Source organism: Anopheles arabiensis, chromosome 3 (assembly GCF_016920715.1).
Source record: "Anopheles arabiensis isolate DONGOLA chromosome 3, AaraD3, whole genome shotgun sequence".
Lineage (NCBI taxonomy): Eukaryota > Metazoa > Arthropoda > Insecta > Diptera > Culicidae > Anopheles > Anopheles arabiensis.
In genome coordinates this window covers 22,907,414-22,926,871 of record NC_053518.1, presented here as the reverse complement: position 1 = coordinate 22,926,871, position 19,458 = coordinate 22,907,414, and the positions used below count along the sequence as shown (strand labels likewise).

Sequence of the window (19,458 nt, the reverse complement as noted above, 5' to 3'; positions counted from 1 at the left end):
GTTTACAACCCAACTTTATACATGTGTGGGCCCTCGTAATGCAGGAGAAACTTTTGCTACGCTTTTAGTTTTACTTCTCGCTCGGTCGGTGTTTGGTAGCTTCAACTTGTGCTGTAGCTGAATTAATAAGCTGACATCTCTGTTTGTACGTTGATACATTTGATACATTTCATGTATTGATCTTAACAGGGGTTTCTCCCGTTTTTGGTGTGTGTCGATTTGCTTTATCTCACAAGATCCATACAAAAAACATCCAACCCAGCACACACGCTCAGCCTTAAGGCACCCTCTCTCCGGTACCTAATTCGACACGGTTCAAGGAGCAGTGTGAGTAATTAATCCACTTGTGCTGTTTTCGAAATCTTCGATCGGGCCGGACTTTCGGACACTCTGTTGCAGGGTGAAAATCAAACCACCGGCCAAGCTTTATGAGCACAGTGACCGATCAAAACAACTATATCATCAAGGTGCCTCTTCGACTCGGTCGGTCTGTGGCCTCGCCGCTGCAGCCTTGTTCGATAAGACTTGATGACCGGAATGAAAGATTGCACGGTTGCACACGGTCCCAGAGGTCATGTGGCGCAATGGGCAACGGCGAACGGCGTGTTATGCAATAAACCTAATAGGTGTGCAACCAAGCACACCCCAAACGCATATTATTATAAAGATTGACCAGAGGGTTGAGCTATGCTACATTTAAATCCCGCCATACATTTAGGGCGAATTTTGCCGTAACATTATGATTACTTTGCCTAACCGACATGAATAATCATCACATCAGGTGGGCATGAAAGTGAAAGACTGTTGTACTACATTGGTTATCATGTAACTGGTTACACCCTTTCTGTGACTGTCTTGCAAGGAATAACAAATTGCGAAGAAAAAGGAGAGAGTTTGCTATCAACGTACAACAGGAAAGATTAAAATTCATTATAAACGCTCACCGATACCGTCCTGGCAAGCCATGGTGCGGTAAAGTGTAGCTACGACACGGCGACAACTAAACAATCTTCCTTCAGCAAGTGTGTGTGTATACGAGTGCGTTTTGTCCACGCTCGGGAAAGCGAAATTCATCCAAGCAAACTTTGCAGCTCATTTTAATCAGCCTCAATGGGGTTAGGTTGCGCTTTGGGCGTACGGGTTTGATGCATGTGCGCGGGCGCGCACCCACCTGCCCGCCTGAAGTCTTATTTACTGTCATAAATATTCATTGTCATATTTGGCATTTAGATTGATGCTAATGTAAAATGTTTGCAAACCAACCCCAAAGTCCCGGCGGAGGGGCGGGCCGTGCAGTGTGCAAACTACGTGCAGCTTCCACCGACAGTTCAAGCAGTTCAAGGAGCCCAAAGGAAGAGAGGGGGGAGGGATGGAGAGTTCGTAAATCCCATTTCCGCTGCCAACTGTGAGTGATGCAAGGGAATGGGGAAGAAACGTTTCATTAAATCATAGAAGTTGATCATTGTAGTGCCGTGCCACGGTCACGTGAGCCTTGTAAAAGGTGAGTAAGCGAAACAGACACCTGAGTGCAGTTCATTCCGATGCCAACCGGACAGTGCAGTGCCGTGGATCCTCCTTATCGCCGGCTGGCAGAAACCGAACCAAAGCCCATCGCACAGTGATCAGTCGGCGTGAATAGTGGCGATGATACCGTACGTATCGTCTTCTAATTGTGTGACTAGCGGGCGTTCATAAATTAACAAACAACGAAATCCGGGTGGCAGAAACCAGGGGGCAGAACGGGGCTTAGCAGCTGACGATTGCATCGAAACCGGGCTGCATTGCACAAGTAATCCATTCCGTGTACACACACACACACTGCCGGTACGCATTCATAGATTTACTTTATGTGACTGTACACATAATAATCAGCGCGTTTGTATCGATTCCTGTGCCACAGTGATCCGGCTGGCCGGTATCATGTATCATGTCGAGTGCGGCATACGAGTGGAGCCATTGAAGCCGGGCTCCTTTCCTGGCGCTGGACAAGCGTTAGCTTTCAATATTTAATTAACGGGGTTTCGTGCGGATGATCCGTACGCGTGTGTCAGTGTTTGTATCGGAACTTTTGATATGATGCATTAAGGGCCTTGCTTCGTGTGATATCTCGTCACCGGCCGGTGCGTTCCGTTGGTCGTGCGGGACCGTTAGAAGCCGCACACCGTCCGGAAGGCCCGGAGTCTTGGTGTGGTTCGGACGAGCTCGGACGATATCAAAGAAACCATCACACCGAGCATCGTTATCATACACAGTGAGAGAGATACAGAGCTATCAATGTGGCTTATTGGAGCCGGTGGGTGCAATGTCGTGAAACGCTATTGGGGTGTAAATAATGTATGATTTATGATTCATTATTTAAAATACTTCAATATGACACGTGTTTCTGCGCGCAAGTACATCCAACAGTGCGGACGCTTTTGATTTATCCTGCTGAAGTAGGTATTGGAAAAATAATTGATACAGGCATTGATAACACGAAGACACGGAGCATGTGAGAACAGTGTATGAGAGGTTTACTTGAACCGATCTTGATAACACCTCAAACCTAAAACCGATACATTGCGTTGCTTATCACGTCCTTACAATCGCACCTTCAGAAAACATGCCTTTCGATCCAATAATCTCGATGAAAAGCTTCCCAAATAACCTCCCACCCAGCTGGCAAGATGCATTGATAGATCCAATTGTACCACACCCTGGTTCAACATTTAGCTCCCAAAGGCATCACCGAATCTCGAGCTACTCAACCAACCAAATCCATTCATTCCGGTTAGTTTGTTCTGGTTTGTTCAAGCACGCTCCTATGCTCGGAGAGGCACGAACTGGAAGAAAAAAAAATCAAAACAACAGATTTATGTGCCTCCCTAATCACATGTAATCAACCATGGAGCGACGGATAACGAATAGATAAATTTACCGAACCATCTGACGAAAAGCCTAGCCACGTTGGGGTAACCTATACACCTTCCAAACCGTTCTAGTATGCCCAATTGATTGGTTGCTCCGTGTCGGGTGTATAGCTGCGATGTGTGCGAATTGTGTGTTGTTTGAGGGAAGCCGAAACCCGACGGAGGATGGAAGTGAGTGTATATAATAAATTCTTCCCTCAGCTTAGGTATCCCTTTCCGTAACTGGGCTGATTTGTATCGGGGAATGGAACTGTCAATATGTAAGATTTCGTGAGATCCTTTCTCGCCGTTGCTTCCATCCGTCCGCTTCCTGCAAAATCCATCTTTCTATTCGCAGGCCAGGGATGTCAGTTTAAATTTAAGGATAATAATTTTTCTTTCTTCTCCACGTTTCTCATGATATCGTTGCACGAAGCGGGGATCTGTTTTGGGAGGTTTGAAAGGTTTTTGGATGTGAAGAGTGGGAAAAGAAAAATGCTTCCCGTAACTTGATAACATATCAACAAGGTTGCATATGTGTTGTTTGCTCCATTTGCTCAATCTTTCACTCATTTCACACACACACAGACACGTGGCGGGTGGGTATGGGATGCTCACGCGGAAAGGGTTTTGCTTCGAGTGATATAGGCTTAGAAGCGGACTGACGCTTAAGCCGCTTGGCCGGATGAATCGCTTTCGGAAGCGAATTTCCAGCTAAGCATGCCGATAGAAAGGCAGAAGCGGATCAATGTCATCGCTTGATGGAAGCATGTAATCCGACAGGGAACCCCGGTCGTTGGCTAACTGGTTGGAATTGAACTTTTGCTGAAACTGTCTGTGTCTGACCCCGGTAGCAGCAACCTCCTGCCTCTCTTGCTGATTTGTTTAGACAGAAAATGTAAACTTTGTACAAATTTGCAAGCCAGCAGTGAAGAAAATAAATTAAGCTGCAAACTTCATATGGGCCAGCAGTTTCAGGATGCCGAATGATGTATGGGTTAGTTTTGGCGAATGTTTTAGCTGGGACGCACCGGTTAGAGAGCGATCAAGTGGAAGATGATTTCTGGTTAAACTTTGCTGGCACCACTGATTGGTTGAGATTGAGTTGGAAAAGTAAATGCTTGGGTGGCTCCATATGACTACGCAGAAATTTATCAATCAACTGCTACTGGGAATGGTTTATTGACTTATATGATAGTGGAATCCATTGCTGACTGGTTTGAGGACAGATATTGATTTAGAATTCCAGGAACGCTATGGATGTTCAGTTCGTAATCAATGCCAGGAGGCTTAGTAACAGGAACATTATGGTGACATGAATGGGTGCTTTATAAGTTCCTGGACCAGTATAGGTACTATATAAGTTACAAAAGTAGTATAGGTTTGGTACCAGTTCCAGGAATAGTATAGGTTCTTGGATATCTCGTGGACCTTTATGGGCTCGGAATCAGTGTCAGAAGGGGTTAAGTTCTGTTGCAGGAGTAGTATTAAGTTTGGGATCAGTTCCAGGACTGTTATGGCGTTGGGATCAGATCCAAGATTATTTTGGATTCACGATCAATGATTAGACCTGTATGGGTTTGGGATCAGCTCCAATACTGAAATGAGTAAAATTCTTTTAAAAAATGTCAAGATTAACATGAGTCTGTGATCAGTTCCAGGACCAGTTTGGATGCAATCAGTTTCTTTTTATGTTTCTGATTGATTTAAGATCCATCTGGAAATTTCGTTACTTTTCTTATAACCGTTAAATTACCATATATGTTAATAATAAAACTCATATTCAAAGCGCATGATGTTCATTTAAGAATTCCATATTTTCCCCGTAAAGTTACATAGCAATTGCAAATGTCCAATGGTAAATGTTATGGCTAAGCAAATGTTGTAGCATATAACAAAAGCAAAAAAAAACAAAAACAAATAAACGGAAACATGCATGACGAACGTCCCATGCAATGTTTTCAACATACAGTTGCTAGTTTCTTAATCCTCAATGGTATAAAACTATTTTGTTGTTAATTTTTATTTCCCCTTTCATCTGCCAAAACCCCAATACTCGTTAGAAAAGACATACAAAAAAAAACACACACACATACACCCGTTACTCTTAGAATTAATACTGCAAATGCTTATGCAATACAGGCATCCATACGGCACACATTCCCCGTCTCCCCGAGGGCATTGCATGGTAGCACTGCATTAAGGGAGGTAAGCTTGGCGAAACCGCAGCACTACTGTCATCGCTAGGACTTCTTCAAACGGCTTATGAGTGGAACAAAGCAGCACAAATTTCGACTGCTCGTTACCAGTGCACCCATGGGAGACTCACGGGTAACGAACCACCATCACCATCGCCAGCAGGAGGATACACGTTTGCAAATAAAGTCGTTTTGGAGCGCTTGCCGCCCGGCAGCGGGTTATACGGGCTTAATGTCACCGAAAAGTTCAAACTACCACTAACACGAACGATATAGTTGGTACAGTTAACCGCACACCCGGTACTGTTTTGCAATATGTACAGTGGCAGAAATAGTTCCGGACAGTATGCCTGTGCTGCTGTGCCAATAGCTGGCACTGGAAGCATATTTAAATTAAAGTTAGCATGAAGGCATGCAAAACCAATGGGAAGCATTAGTGAGTGGTTGAGGGTGGTCAACTGATTTCGAGGTTGAGAGTTTTCACTTTGAAATTGGAATCAACGGGTTGTATGAAAATAAATAAAGGATTATATTCATTCAAATTTTCACAACAAAATTCTCAACTTTACTACTCTAGTTTCCTGAAGTCTCTACAACTTTGGGCCCTATTTAATTCATAGAAGTACAAATTATAACGTTTATTTGAAGAGTAACATGTTATATTTTTTTCTTACAAATTAATAACCATAAAAACAATTGATAGACATTCTCGCATTACAATAATGGCGGATAACGAACGATTTTTTATATAACTTTACAAAGCAAGGTACGAAGAAAACTAAAAAATAACATGTTTGAATTGTTAAAATCGTAAGCTTAATGAACACTATTTTGCGTAAATTTTATACCAAGGTTTTTAACAAGAATTTCTTGTTAATGGAGGTAGTTTCCAATAGGGAAAACGACGAAATATTCAATGTAAACGGTATAATTCAAACATCAAAACACTTTTCCTGAACACAAAACTGTCTGTTTTGCAAATATCAAACAATGTTTTGTTATTGATTCATTTGGGGTTTCTAGTTGTAGTGTTCTATTTATTAGTTGTCTGAATTCAAACATCTAATTCATGAAGTTAATCTTTAAGTTCAAATGTCATTTGTTAACAGTTTGCATGTTTTTCGTATTTTCTACAAATTTGTGATTAATCACCTTTCTTTTATACACTAAAATCACTTTCTTTGTTAATGCTAACGGTGCCGTGAAACGAACTTCTTTCACTTTAACAATGTAAAAAGAGGGAAAATTTACACTGGCTTTATCCATTCGTTCCGTAGTCAAGTACACTTGACCCGTCGAGCAACGAGAAACACAAATATTTAATTGCTGTAATGATAGCTGTAAGCTCTCGGGAACACCACTTTTGATATTGATCTGTTCTTCCTCCATTGCAATGCAACAACCCCCCCCCCCCCCCTCAAGCCCTATCAGGACTGAACGCACCGAAGAGCACCCATAGAGGGGTATCGTATCAAGTGCACTCACATTCGGGCTGTAAATTCGAATTGTTCGAAAAGTTCGTGACACTCGTGGGTTTGCCGGCTGGATGGATACGACTTTATCAATTTGCCGTTTCGTGCGGTTTTCCCTTCCCAGCACCGCATTTATGCAAAACCGCACACATGCACAGTTTGGCAAACACCGCAGTGCCCGATCATTGGCCCGATCTTGACAAACTCTTTGGAAAAACCAAACTGGTAATGGTGGTGATGCTGCTGCTGCTACCGGTGCTACTGCTGTCCCATCTCCATTGGTTACGAACGCACCACTGTCCTACTAAAAACGTGAAATAGAGATGTTTTTGAACGTCTGTGTGAGATCGTTTTGGTTTTTTTTTGTTCCCACTCTATGTCATCTCTGTTAGTTTCGTTATTGGGGTTGCTACTCCCTCAAACAACCCTGGCAGTTTCCTGATCCCTGACGTGACAATGACGCTGCATACATGTCGTGTGCATGTGCATCTGTCAGTACTACCAGAGCCGCCCTGGCAGAGTGCACTTTGTACGCCGCTCGGACGCTGAGTAGGAACTGTGCAATTAAACTGCAGCCTGATTCATGCTCATGAGCTTCCCGGGACGGTTGGCTCCGGTGAGTGTGGTTGTAACATTTTTAATTTACGGCATTCCTTGCTCGCACCGGTTCCCCCGGTAGATGAAGATGAAGTTTCCGGGCAAGAATTTCCTTTTTCGAGTGGCGTGTGGACCACCTTCTTCCCTTCGCCCCGCAAGTTGCATTACTAGCTGGGTAATTGAAATATTTGTGGTTGCCGGTAGATGGCAACTGGCTTCAGCTGTGGCTTCGGGGACACCGAGCAAAACGAAGCTGCACCGGTTGCAATTTACAAAATGCGAATGACACCCTCACACGGGTGGGAAAACGGTGGCACGCGGTAGTGGTGTAATGATCTATGACAGGTTCATTAGAAATGATTTACGGTAAGTGGAGTTTCTCGACGACGAACTTGCTCCTTAGGCCTGATCTGACCGGGTGTCTGTCTTACGGGCGAGGCTACCCCAAACGGGGATCGTGTCGTTGCTTGTGGAAAAAGGGCCAAAAGGGCTGCAAACTCATCCGAACGTTTAGTCCGAGGCGATGTAAAACAGAGCAGCGTTATCATGTCCATTTTGAATGCTTAATCGATGGAAGGGAGCTTCTGTTTACTTGCTGAAAAGATGAATGAAAGACTAGGGTAATTTATAACGTACATGACATCTCCTTGTCAAACATGGTGAGATTGTAGTATGCTTTAGTTTAAGGATTACTTACTGTGTCTGGTAGCTGTGATGTGTCGGCTATATATCTTGTGTAGAAATAAGAAGGAAGAGTTGGGCTGGTAATGATTTTGAATAGGAAGTCAATTGCTGATCATGGTACTATTTATTCTAATGATATCTTTTCTTTCGCAAGGTTGTAACTGATGCTTATGTAAGACACGTTTTATTTTATCAAGGATTTATTATCTGCATCAGATTTGCTTTGTTTTTACATGGGAAATTTTTAAAATTTCCCCACCGAGAGTACGTTACACTCTGAGCTACTTGACGTGACGACGTGACTGCAGCAGATGGCCCTCATGGTAGTGTGTGCTCGAAAAAAAAAAATCAAGCGTTAGGACCTTCACGCACATTTAGTATCGCGCTAGTACATTTCGTTGATTCTTTCTTCTTTGCTCTAGAGCTCTCTCCCCTTTTTTTCTCGTTATCTGTATGTCTAGTTGCGTCTTTTAAATGTTGCTTTCATCATCAACAATTTGACGATGCTGATTTGCTTGCTTTTAGTTTTGGGAAATGGATTTTTCATTCGCTCTCTGTTGTAGTCAGTGCCGCACGGAGCAACTGTTTAAAAACTCTATTACGTGCATGCTATCGATTCGATCCGTGTATTGTGTTGCGGATGAAGTTGAAGTTGCCCTGCGCGTCTCCTGTCTCCCTGCACATGAGCCGTACGTTCACTGCTACAGATGCGTCTTTAAAGGTAATGTCTAGTTGGTTGCTCGACGAACGTCCCAAACTCCCAAACTCATTGCCCGCAAAGTGTCCTACGTACGTGTGCTGTGTGTTAGTATGCTAAGGGATAATAAAAGGTCATCCGCTCGGGAAGGTGTGAGAGGTGTCTTACTTTACATTTGGTGGCATTTTTCTAGTGTTTTGCTGTTTTTTTTCCTTTTCTTTTCTTTTGCAGACAAGCATTATCGATGATGGTGCAATTCCATCATGCTGAGTGTGGTGTGCTTGGAGCGTCAAACAATAATGGCTCCACTACGACTTGTTTGTTTTTAACATTTGTTGTGTTTTATCTCAATCCTATCGGATCGATCGGTTTTTATGTTTCTATAAAAACAAAAAAAATCTATACTACTGTCACTAAGTGCGTTAGTTGGTTTTTGCTATGGTACGATCGTAAACTCTGCAGTGACTCTTATGCATAAAACAATTTAGCAGCTTACACCTCAGTTTGCTTTCATTATCTAAAATCTCACGTTCGTTCATTATCTAGTTTCGTTAAATTTTTGCCCATCACTTTACAACGTTCACATCCAAATACAAAACACATTTAAGCAACGATAGACTATGGGTAAATTATTCACATCAGTCCTGATTGGTAGGGGTTACACTACATAACAGCAATTGAATATCAAATGATAGTAAACATGTATACTACAACTGATAATACTTTCTCTTGTTTCTCATGTTGCAACAGCAAATAATCCATTCCTTATCTACTATAATGTTTTACTTTGTAAATGTCTTTTAAACTCATTACACAATTAAAAAAATTGTATGTTTTTGGAAATAGTAAATACAGATTCTAAGAATTTCAACATTCTGATTAGTTTTTCATTCAATTTTCACCTTTAAATTAAACTTCTTCAAATTCATACGATTTACCCAACTTTAGATACGTTTCAAAAAAATGCAAATAAGTCATACTAACAATACTTTTACACTTTTCTGTAGTTGGCTCTTCGTTGCCGTACACATTGAACGTTCCTTACAAATTGGCTACCGTTATGCTTTCTTGTTCATTCAATTACGCTGATTTTCGTATAAAAATATATCACAATTCATTCGTGTAGTGGATGCGTGAGTGTCCCGTACGTGTACGTCCTTAACGTGACTGACGAACTGGTTTCTGCTCTCTTTAGTAATGTGTTACCCTTTACGTTTCATCCTTTGCTTAGCTAAAGTTTAGCTCAGAGACACGATATATTTGTAAAAATATATTTTTTCAAGAAAAGCAAATAGGAATTGAATTCAGGTTAGGGAAATGTTTTGATGAAATGTCTCACTTTTTCCTTCAGGTGAATGGCATACAATGTACAATGTCACACCTGTATGCTTATGTTAAGGTTAGAGTTGGTAACTAATTAGAAAAAGATACAGGCAATGAACCTACAATGCGAGAAGCCTTAAAATGATATATAATAAAGGAAAAATAAGTATAAATGTACTAAAAACAGACCCTTAAAAAGAAGCTACAATCTGCTTCTATTCCAAAAATGGCTCGAATATTTAACCTTTAGTGTTAAGTTGACAAAGATTTACTCTATATTTTCTGGTCTCAAAATTTCTTCCTAGATCCATTGCTAGCATGAAACAGTTGGTGCAGTACGTAGAACTTGCTCGCAACGCTTGACGTGTAATGCGATGCACTTCATGGGGCAGGATAATCCCACTGCGAATAGCGTTCACTTCACAACAGTCGACATTTACTGTGGGGACGTCATTTTCCACCAACAAACTCAGCCCGGTCTGGCCCCCACCCAACATGGGCTACACATTTAACCTGCGTGTTATAAAAGGGCGTCAAGAAGTATGGAAAAGTGTGTGTTGTTATGTGTGTTTATGTGTGTGTGTGTGTGAGAGAGATAGAGAGAGCAGTGTGGATTAGGAAGGGAAGTGACGGGATCATGCTTCCTTTCTGATGGTTCATTGAAGCGTGGCACACCCATGATACCGTCTGGCACGGGCTGGCATTGAAATGAGTCCTGTAAGGTCAAAACACCACCACCACCACTACCACCACCTAGGGCGTCAGGGTTAGGTTTTGTGCTGTTTTGACAATGGTATTGAAGTCAAGCGCCCAAGCCCCCACGTTGCCCTTAACGTTGCCCGCCCGTCCCTATCCCAACCAAACGCGCCAGGATTACTCTGCCGTAATGAGTTTGAGTTTCGCTGTCTACAGGGCTTTAATATTTAATATGGGGTGTGTATATATTCACATTCCTTTTTTGTTTTGCAGGCACAAAGTTTAAGGGCTCCCGAGTACGGCAGCATTGCAGATAGTTTACGGGTGTACGACGCGAATCACACGCAGCAGGTTCGTAGGTTAGTGTAGTGCTGCTCCATTCCTTCCGACACTCGGGCCATCGGGTGACTCGTTCCCTTTTCGTACGGGTGTCAGCTTGACGGTAAGGAAATCAACCGAGTTGTTAAACCACTGTTGGAAATTTCCATTTCCGGTCGATAATTTGTTGAGCGTTGTTTGTTGCATTGCCTCGGGAAGTTCTGTACCGGGCGATAGTACAAAGCACGCTGTAGGGCAGCGAAGGGAAACAGTGTGTAAACTGTTTCCCCATTGATGTTTTGTGATGCATTTATTCAGCAAATTAGTGCTCTTTTCACTCTGGCAAGTGGTTGCAAGCTTACGTCGAGAGCAGCGGTTTGTGGTCCTGATTTGGAGTAAAGTTCCTTGAATCGTTCAAGTTCAACTAATTTACATGCAGTGATGAAGTCTTCAGAATACGTTTTAATATGCCTTGGTTTGGGGTGGAACATTTCTCTACTTCAAGTGTCTTTGTCTGGAGTACAGTGCTCAGTGTATGTGGACAAGTACTGTACGCTCGTGATAGTATGTACCACAAAGAGAAATAAGGCCACGCTTGTTGCTATAATCGACAATCAATCATCATTATGAAAGTATACTGTATTTTGTTTGTGCTGTTTGGGAGTTAATACTTTAATATTAAGTTTAACTAAATGCATTAAAGGATATAAAACTGAGGTTTATTTAAATTATACAAAATCAAACTTTTATATTTTTAACTAAATGCGCAATAATTTGTAGACTTATTATTAGCTTCGGAAGTAATGGTTTGGTTCTATTTATGTTGTAAGGTAGTTTAGCTCAGTCTTAGGAGCAATATTAGGATCTCTTCCAAACATATCCCAATTATACCGGAACTTAAACTGAACCTAGTAGTAGGACTTTTACCACTTGCATACCGTCTTGTTCAGGACTACAAACTAATTCCGGAACTGGCGCTAAGACCGGACGTATTACAGTCTTGACGTTATGTTGGAACATGCATTAATCCCAAGTCTCGATCCTAACCCGGTATTTCCCTCAAAAGCGGCAGCAGCAGTATCCTAACTTGTTGTTCTACGACAAAATGATTAAATAGAATAATGTTTACCAACATTTGCGATAATCGGTATGACATGAAAACCGATCAGGGCGAACGTTCAAAGTTTTTAAACGCCCTCACTCGCACTCTCACAAAACCCCTCCCGCTTTCGCTCAATATCCACTTCATCGAAGCACCTTATCGTGGGAAATCACATCCATTCACAAAAGACGGAAAAGACATGGCTTGGAACAAAGCGTATACTGGCACGCACGGCACGCAACCGCACACCGTCGTTGTCGTCGTCGTCGTCGTCCTTTTGCCTTAACAACAACATTCAAATACACGCGTACCGCCCTTCACCGAACAACCGCAATAGATCGCTCTTTCTCGCCTGGCCCCTTTCCCGGGGTCCAGCAAAAGCGTCCATTGTGTGCGGCCTGGTTTCGTGACTGAATGATTGGCAGGAGAACCGTTTTTTCGTACTTTCTTCCATTTCCCCGCATTCTGCACAACAATGGATATGGCAAAAGGGGGCATAATTTAGTTCTCCTTTCACTGACACGTACCCAACAATCCCACGTGCGCTCGTTCAGGGTGATTCGATTAGGATGGCTGCGGAAGGAACCGTCCCCTATCGAAGGAACCACACATGATGGATGGTACGCGCCAAGCGTGCGGTATGGGGGAATGGAGGCTCCAAAAACATCCAAAGATTAAAATTCACTTCGCTCCTTACGCGCCACAGGACTCCATTGCGCCGGGCTTTTCCAGCGAGAGTTTTCAGTGGAGTATCTGGAACATATATACTCACACACACACACGTCTAAACCACATGTAGATGTCGGTTTTTGCGATCGATCGATCGGCGCGCGACATGTCTGTCAAGGTGCGGTCGCTCGCTACGGGTAAAATGATTCATTGATCGACGCCAGCCCTCCTGACAGGCGCTGGCCTCCGTTCGGAGAACAAAAAAAGAAAAGGTAAAACCAACCAGCCAAACCTCTAGTCTAGACCGCGCGTTTGGTTCGGAGCAGGTTCCCCTTCGATGTTCCCCCACCGAAAGGAAGTGGTTCATATTGGAGATTTACCACTTTTTCTTTTGCGCCCATTTTCATACCACACCACTTTTAGCCTTCAACCGCCACCGGAAACCCATCACCTGTCATTGTCACATCACACATGCAAACCGTACGTGGCGTGGGGCACATTTACCCCGTACCAGACCCCGTGGCGTGGCTGGTGTGCCATTTCGCATTCGCGGCAAATGTGTGATAGCATTTGGGGTAGATACACACACACACACACACACACACACACACATACAGGCTGTCGTCTGACGCAAACGTGAAGTTTATCAATTGAGAAATTTGTCGGTGATTTGTATTAATCAGAAATGTGACGCCATGCCACACGGTTGACAGCAACGGAACGGTGAAGCGAAGGGCAAAAGGAAAAAAAGAACTCTCCCCCCCCCCCGTGACTGTCAACATCACCGTGCAAAATCGGAAGAAAATGAAAGTACAATCATCCACCAACGCGGTACGTAGCCCGGTCGGGTTGAAACGTTGAAAAATGATGATGGTTTGCACGATTTTAGGCTTTGCATGTTTTGGGTTTTTCCTTCATTTTTCCTTCGTTCGTTGCCGCGTAAAAGCCAAGCTCGGTTCAACCTGACACCGACAAAAGGCTCACATCGATGGTGTGTGTGTGTGTCTTACGCATGATCGAATTCTTAAAGGACGCCCGCCATAAACGGGACGCCACACGGAAACACACACGCTGCCGCCGCTTGATTGATGGATGGAAAAGTGTTTTTCTTTGCCATTTGCAACCGCAAACCGTTGGGTTCGAAGGGAAGGGAAGCGAACACATTATTCATTCATTATAAAACAATTCCCACTCCACAACGGGTGCACGGACACTTTCACCTCCTTCCCGCGTCGCAGCATCTCGAGTGCTGTACCTGTACGGACTGTGTGGAGAAGCGTTTTTTTTTTCGTCTTGTGTGCTGCGCCATAATTTCGGTGCCCTACGCAACGGTAAACACGACGCCGTTCCGGGGCCTTTCATAATGGATGGAAAATCCATTTTCGAAATTTAATTATACTCACTGCATGCAAACACACTCACACATGTACACGTAGCGCCAAACGTGCACGACGGAAGTAAATAGGAACGTTTGATAGGTAAAGTTATGAAATTATGTGCCGCTAAACGCCGTTGTCAATTGGGGGATCATACCGCAACACCGCACAACGATGTGTGAATAAGGCAGTGGCGCGTTCGTGTGTGTGTGTCCAGGGGGTGGCAAACGTCGCTGAAAAAAAGGGCTGCAAGTTTGCTTGATAAATTAAATAAGTATCAGATTGGTGACAACAATCTGAAGAATGGGCGAGCTGCATCATCAATCATTGTTAGGCGAAAGTGATGTGATGTGGTGACAGTGTAATAGGCGAAATAATGGTCCAATCAGCCTTGAAAGCCCATCATTCAATTTAGGTGGACATGGCGGACACGTTTTGGCGAATGCTATGAATACTAATTAAGGAAATGTCTAGAAAACTTTCATATCCGTGTCTTCGGTCATTGTGTGTACTAAAAATAGGATTTATTCTGAGATTGGAAGTTTTGATTATGATTTCAATCAAAACCTATATGTAACATTTAATGTAAAACTAAAAATAAAAATAGTTAGTTTCTTCATATTTCACTATTCATAACCAAGCAGAAATATTAAATTCTCCTAACCAGTCATATTTTGTACCTGAAAAATATGAGCTCCAGCAAATTTAACTCTTTCAAACAGAGATGTGCACACTAAATAGACAGCGTGTGAGTTGAATCGTACAAGTGAATGTATAGTTTCAACTCAGCACGAAGAGTAAATGTGATTCTCTTCGCTTTTGATTCTGTTTTTATGGCTCAAACATTCCGGCATTTATCAGAACTTGTTCACGAAGAAGAATCCAACAAACAAAAACGAGTCCCTAGTAAGGGCAAAGAAATAGTTAGTTATACTTCAAATCATCGGTCCAGAGAGTGAGTGATTTGGATGCAAAAAGAATGAATTAATAGTCCTACCGTTATGCGGCACAGAGAGTGAGTGAGTTGAGGTACCAAAAGAGCACTGTTGAAAAGATATTTGATTTTCTCTTATATCTAATTGTATAGAGACTTTGAGCATCAGTTAGTAATGCTTGAAATGCATTGTATTGCATAGATCTGTAAAGAGTGAATCAATGATTCAAATCTCTATTGTGACTTTAGGTTAATTGATTGATCCCTAAAAATAGAGAATATTCACATCTCTACTTTCAAATACTTTTTTTCAGAATTGTTTCTTTTTTCTACATTTTTTTTTGAGTATGAAGTAATCAACAAACATTTTCAATCCAGGTTGTTAAGAGAGTTTAATTTGGTGGTAAAGAATAACGTATCGGTAAAAATAACAAAATTACTCTAAATTAAGAATCATTGTAGCAATAATTGAATCTATGTGGCTTTTAGAAACCTTAAAAATGCAATAATCTATTTTAGTATTCAATTAGCAGTTAAATCAAAGTTAATTATCATTGCTTAGTGGACTCACCGAAACAACAACAATAACAAAAAAAACAGTAATCTACAGCAAAACAGTCCCATATAGAGCGCGCTGCTACGGGCACAAAATGGCAGTAAAGTGAACGTGAACAGCTCGGAAGCAATGGCAAATTAATTAACATCTCAGCCCTTCCCCCCGGATAAAAGCCACGGCCATGCGGCTGTGCGGCCGGCATTATTATAATCGTACACACAGTGTGTGATAATAATTGTGTGATCATTATGAATATCAATCAATGGAATCCTTCCCCCAATGCTGCTTTCTCTCTCTCTGTCTGTCTGTCTCTCTCTCGCTATCTCTCTCTTTATCCACGTGTGCACAAACTGTGCAAAACTCCCGGTCCCATTCCGAGCGTCCTGCGGACCCGTACGACAAGGAAAGAAATGGGAAAACTTTGAGGGGAGCGAGGTTTGTGTCCCGTTTGTGTGTTTTCGTAATTGGACTGAAAATTGCATAATTATGTCATTTCGCTGTGATCCGACACACATTATCGCGCCGCAGGAGGTATTGGGGTGGGGTGGTGCCAGCGTGAGTGCACTACGGGTGCATTTCTTCTGGTCAGGATGGCGAGGTCATCGGGCCATCATTGTTAGCTGATTGACGGGGCGAAACGTGTCGGCTTATCAAATTCATTTGACGGGTTGTTGGAGCTTTTTTTATTCGCTCACCCACTCACTCACCCGTTGGTAATGGCTCAACCGTTCAACCATTTGTATGTACTGTTTCGGCCTGTTTGTGAAGTGAAAGCACTTTCCTTACAATGGCATTATTCGCTGCGATGAGCATATAGGTAAAGTGTTTATCTACCGATAACTGCGCATTGTAACAGTTTTGCACAGGTGTGCATTGGAAGAGGTTTAAGCGGGCCGTAGCTTTAATCAATGCTTAAAAATTGGATGAAAAGTAAATTAAATCCATTAATTATGTTAGTAATATAATTAAAAATAAAGAGGTTTAAATACATCGTGTCCTTCGCATCCATAAACTTGCTACTTTAAGCCTCCGATTGGTTCAATTTGAAGGTACCATTACCTTCCTTTCTCACTCGAGTGCAAAACTGGTGCCCGAAAACTTAATATCGTACACTAAAGCTCCTACAATCGTGATGGAATGTGGTTTTGATTGGATGGGTTTCTTCGTCTGCTTCATGCACTTTTTTTTGTTAATATCTTACTATCGGAATTAATCAAAACGTGTGAGATACTGTGATCTCTTACCTAGGTTCGTTTTGCTCATTTACACATTTTACACATTGCGGGGAGGTTTCCTTGTTTGTTTTCTTTTTGTACCCTACTGCTGCTATTTATCTGTGCTTAGTTCTTAGGACAATTTGTTTTTCTTAATATTTTTTTTCCTTCATGTTCTATATTGCTGTCTGTCACTCTCCGTCACGCACGCATCAGTTGGGGTTTTGTTTTATGATTTGTTGATTTTTGGCTGCCTATATGCGTGACGTGTTGGAAATGTGTACTTCGTACAAAACGGGCGTTTTTTTTATTACTTTGTTGTCTATAATTTACAATTCTACTACTATGTACAATCATGTACCACCAGTGGGACGATAAAAAATGCTTAAAATGAGTGAACGTTGTTGTTGTTGTTGTTGCTGCTGGATGGCGACGGTGCTGCTTCAGCACATTCGCCCATCCGATGTCAAACATTAGTGAGCCTTAGATTGGCTTTGCAGTGGGCCAATAAGGACAGTTCTTAACCGATGCTTACCTACTCGTTGGCGCGTTGGCACTACGCGTACACATGTTGCCGCGGGAAGATAGTGATGAGTCGGGGAATAGTGAGGAGTGTGTTCCGTGCTGTTACAAAGGGATCGGATGTCCGGGGATGGGGGATGAAGCGGTTTTTGATACTGTCAGCCGAACCGAAATTACAGTACCAAAGTTCGTGATTTGTGCAGCACCACTAGCAGCATGTTGAGACACAGCAACATAAACCGAAAGCGCAACTTCAACGCTAAACTACTCAGGGCACTGGCGTGGCACAGCAGATCCTCGGGGAAGATCTCCAGGAACGGCAGGCGCTTCCCGGTGAGCGGATCCGTGCAGGTACTCCTTTTAGCTCGCTGGAAACGAAACAGGAAGAGAAAAAAGGGAACGTTAGTACGTCACAACATCTGAAACAACTGGTTTACATATTAACGTTAAGCTTTCAAGAAAATAATCAGTTCGATTCACCTCAAACGAAATGAAACAAACTCCCATTTAACCCTTTTCAATCTCGGAGTAAAATAAGTTTTAAATTTAATGACTTGTGAACTGTAGGAACGCTAAAAAATGATGTTTTTGGGTGAAGAGTCAATGAAAGTTTAACTTCCCAAAACTCTTCTGTCGAACTCTGGTGAACCTTTTTCCTTTCTGTCCCTATCCTACCTGTGCCATTGCCGTCGATAAGACATCAACCTTAGCTTCGCTTTGACAACAGTAGGGAATTAGCAGGGAGCCAGGTCGCCAGCCAGAACTTCTTGGACAGAACTTCGACTCCGAAGCAAAAGGTAAACAAGCCGTGCAAATGTTGTCGTCGTATTGTGTGAGAGTTGGAAAAACTTTCCAACGACGCTCACATGCTTTGCCTAATGCGTTGGCGGAAAAGCAGCTGGACGATGGAAACAGTGCGGGACGATTGCACCGGGTGAATGGGAATGGAAAACTTTTGCTAAAAGCTTTCGAGCTAGTGGAGGCAGCAATCTTGGCCAGTCTTTGGTGCTGTTCGGAAAAAGAGCAACGCTTCAATCCCAGAGCGACCCGGCTAAAGACCGGGTGAGAGTGATCGTGGTAGCACTGAAGTGGTATACATTTAAACGAGTGCGGACGAAACAGGCGGGACTATGCAGCTGACCTAAGAGGTGCCTAATTTTAGCATCATAACGTGTGTCAACGGTTGCCTTCTGTATCACATACTCACAAATAGTACAGCAGCTGTTGTTAGCACGTTGGTTTGGATGTCGAAAAGCTTCCGGCAAGTTTTGTGTACGAAACACATTGCTCCAGGAGTCTGTCTACTGCTGGGATGGGTGTTCCAAAAACTTAACTCGTGGTACATACACGCCAACATCCATTTAGGGGTACGGAAGCAACAAAGATGAACAACAATTTCCTTTTCAGCTGCTATCAAAATTTGCCTTTTCAGGGGTTGAGTGTGAAAGCTCGGCGGAAGATGTTGTACCGAAGTTCAGTTTCAATGCCAAGTCACTTACAAGCAATGGGCGCATTTCGCACACACCTAATAAAACATCGTCAAACGTCAACAAAAGCAATGAAATCGCATCAAATAAGTTAAACAATTGCATCAGCAGCATAAACATTTGCCAACATTGTTGCTCCAGTCGTTCCGTGTCATTTCAGAAACGGAGAGATTTGCTACAATTATTCACCTACAGCTTTCGTCACGTCACGGTACTGCGTTGAGCGCCTTCAACCAACATCCTGCGCTGTTTATTAGCGTCTTCATTAATAAAACACTTGCAACCACAGGCACCATCACCACCATTAGCGGTAACAACTACAAAAAATGGGGGAAAGCAATATAACCACAATGCTAACTAGCTGCTGCGGCGAGAGGACGAACTTTCCCGCAAAAACGATCGTACGATTCTTTGAAAGCTCGAAAAATAAAGCACAAAAACGCATCATCAAAATAAAATGGCACCAGCGCAAAAGCATCATTACAGGGAAGCGGGAAGCATAAATTATGGATGTCGTTTCGTATTAATCAACTTCCAGAATAAAAGAGTGTATGGTGCGCAGACAGGGGGAGGAAAACGGCACCGGTGGTACTGGTGGTTCTATCCGAACAAAAACACAAAGTGTGGCGCCAGATTAGCTTTACATTTTGCAAGCGCTTTTCCTCCCCCCCCCCCCATTTCCCCGTTGCCGTGCACCCAGTTTGGTCTGATGTTGTGTTTTGTGC

General features: G+C 42.8%; 1 protein-coding gene across 3 annotated transcripts in view; it reads right to left on the bottom strand.

Moving 5' to 3' along the window:
• Positions 1-8,021: 8,021 nt before the first annotated feature.
• The window catches only part of LOC120902166 (protein artichoke), a 97,845-nt gene continuing 86,408 nt past the window's right edge, over positions 8,022-19,458 (bottom strand). For all 3 annotated transcript variants that reach the window (XM_040310708.1, XM_040310710.1, XM_040310707.1), the window contains exon 7: positions 8,022-17,614. In XM_040310708.1, the coding sequence (XP_040166642.1) occupies positions 17,420-17,614 (195 nt within the window). In that variant the 3' untranslated portion in view covers positions 8,022-17,419. The remainder of the gene's footprint in view (positions 17,615-19,458) is intronic.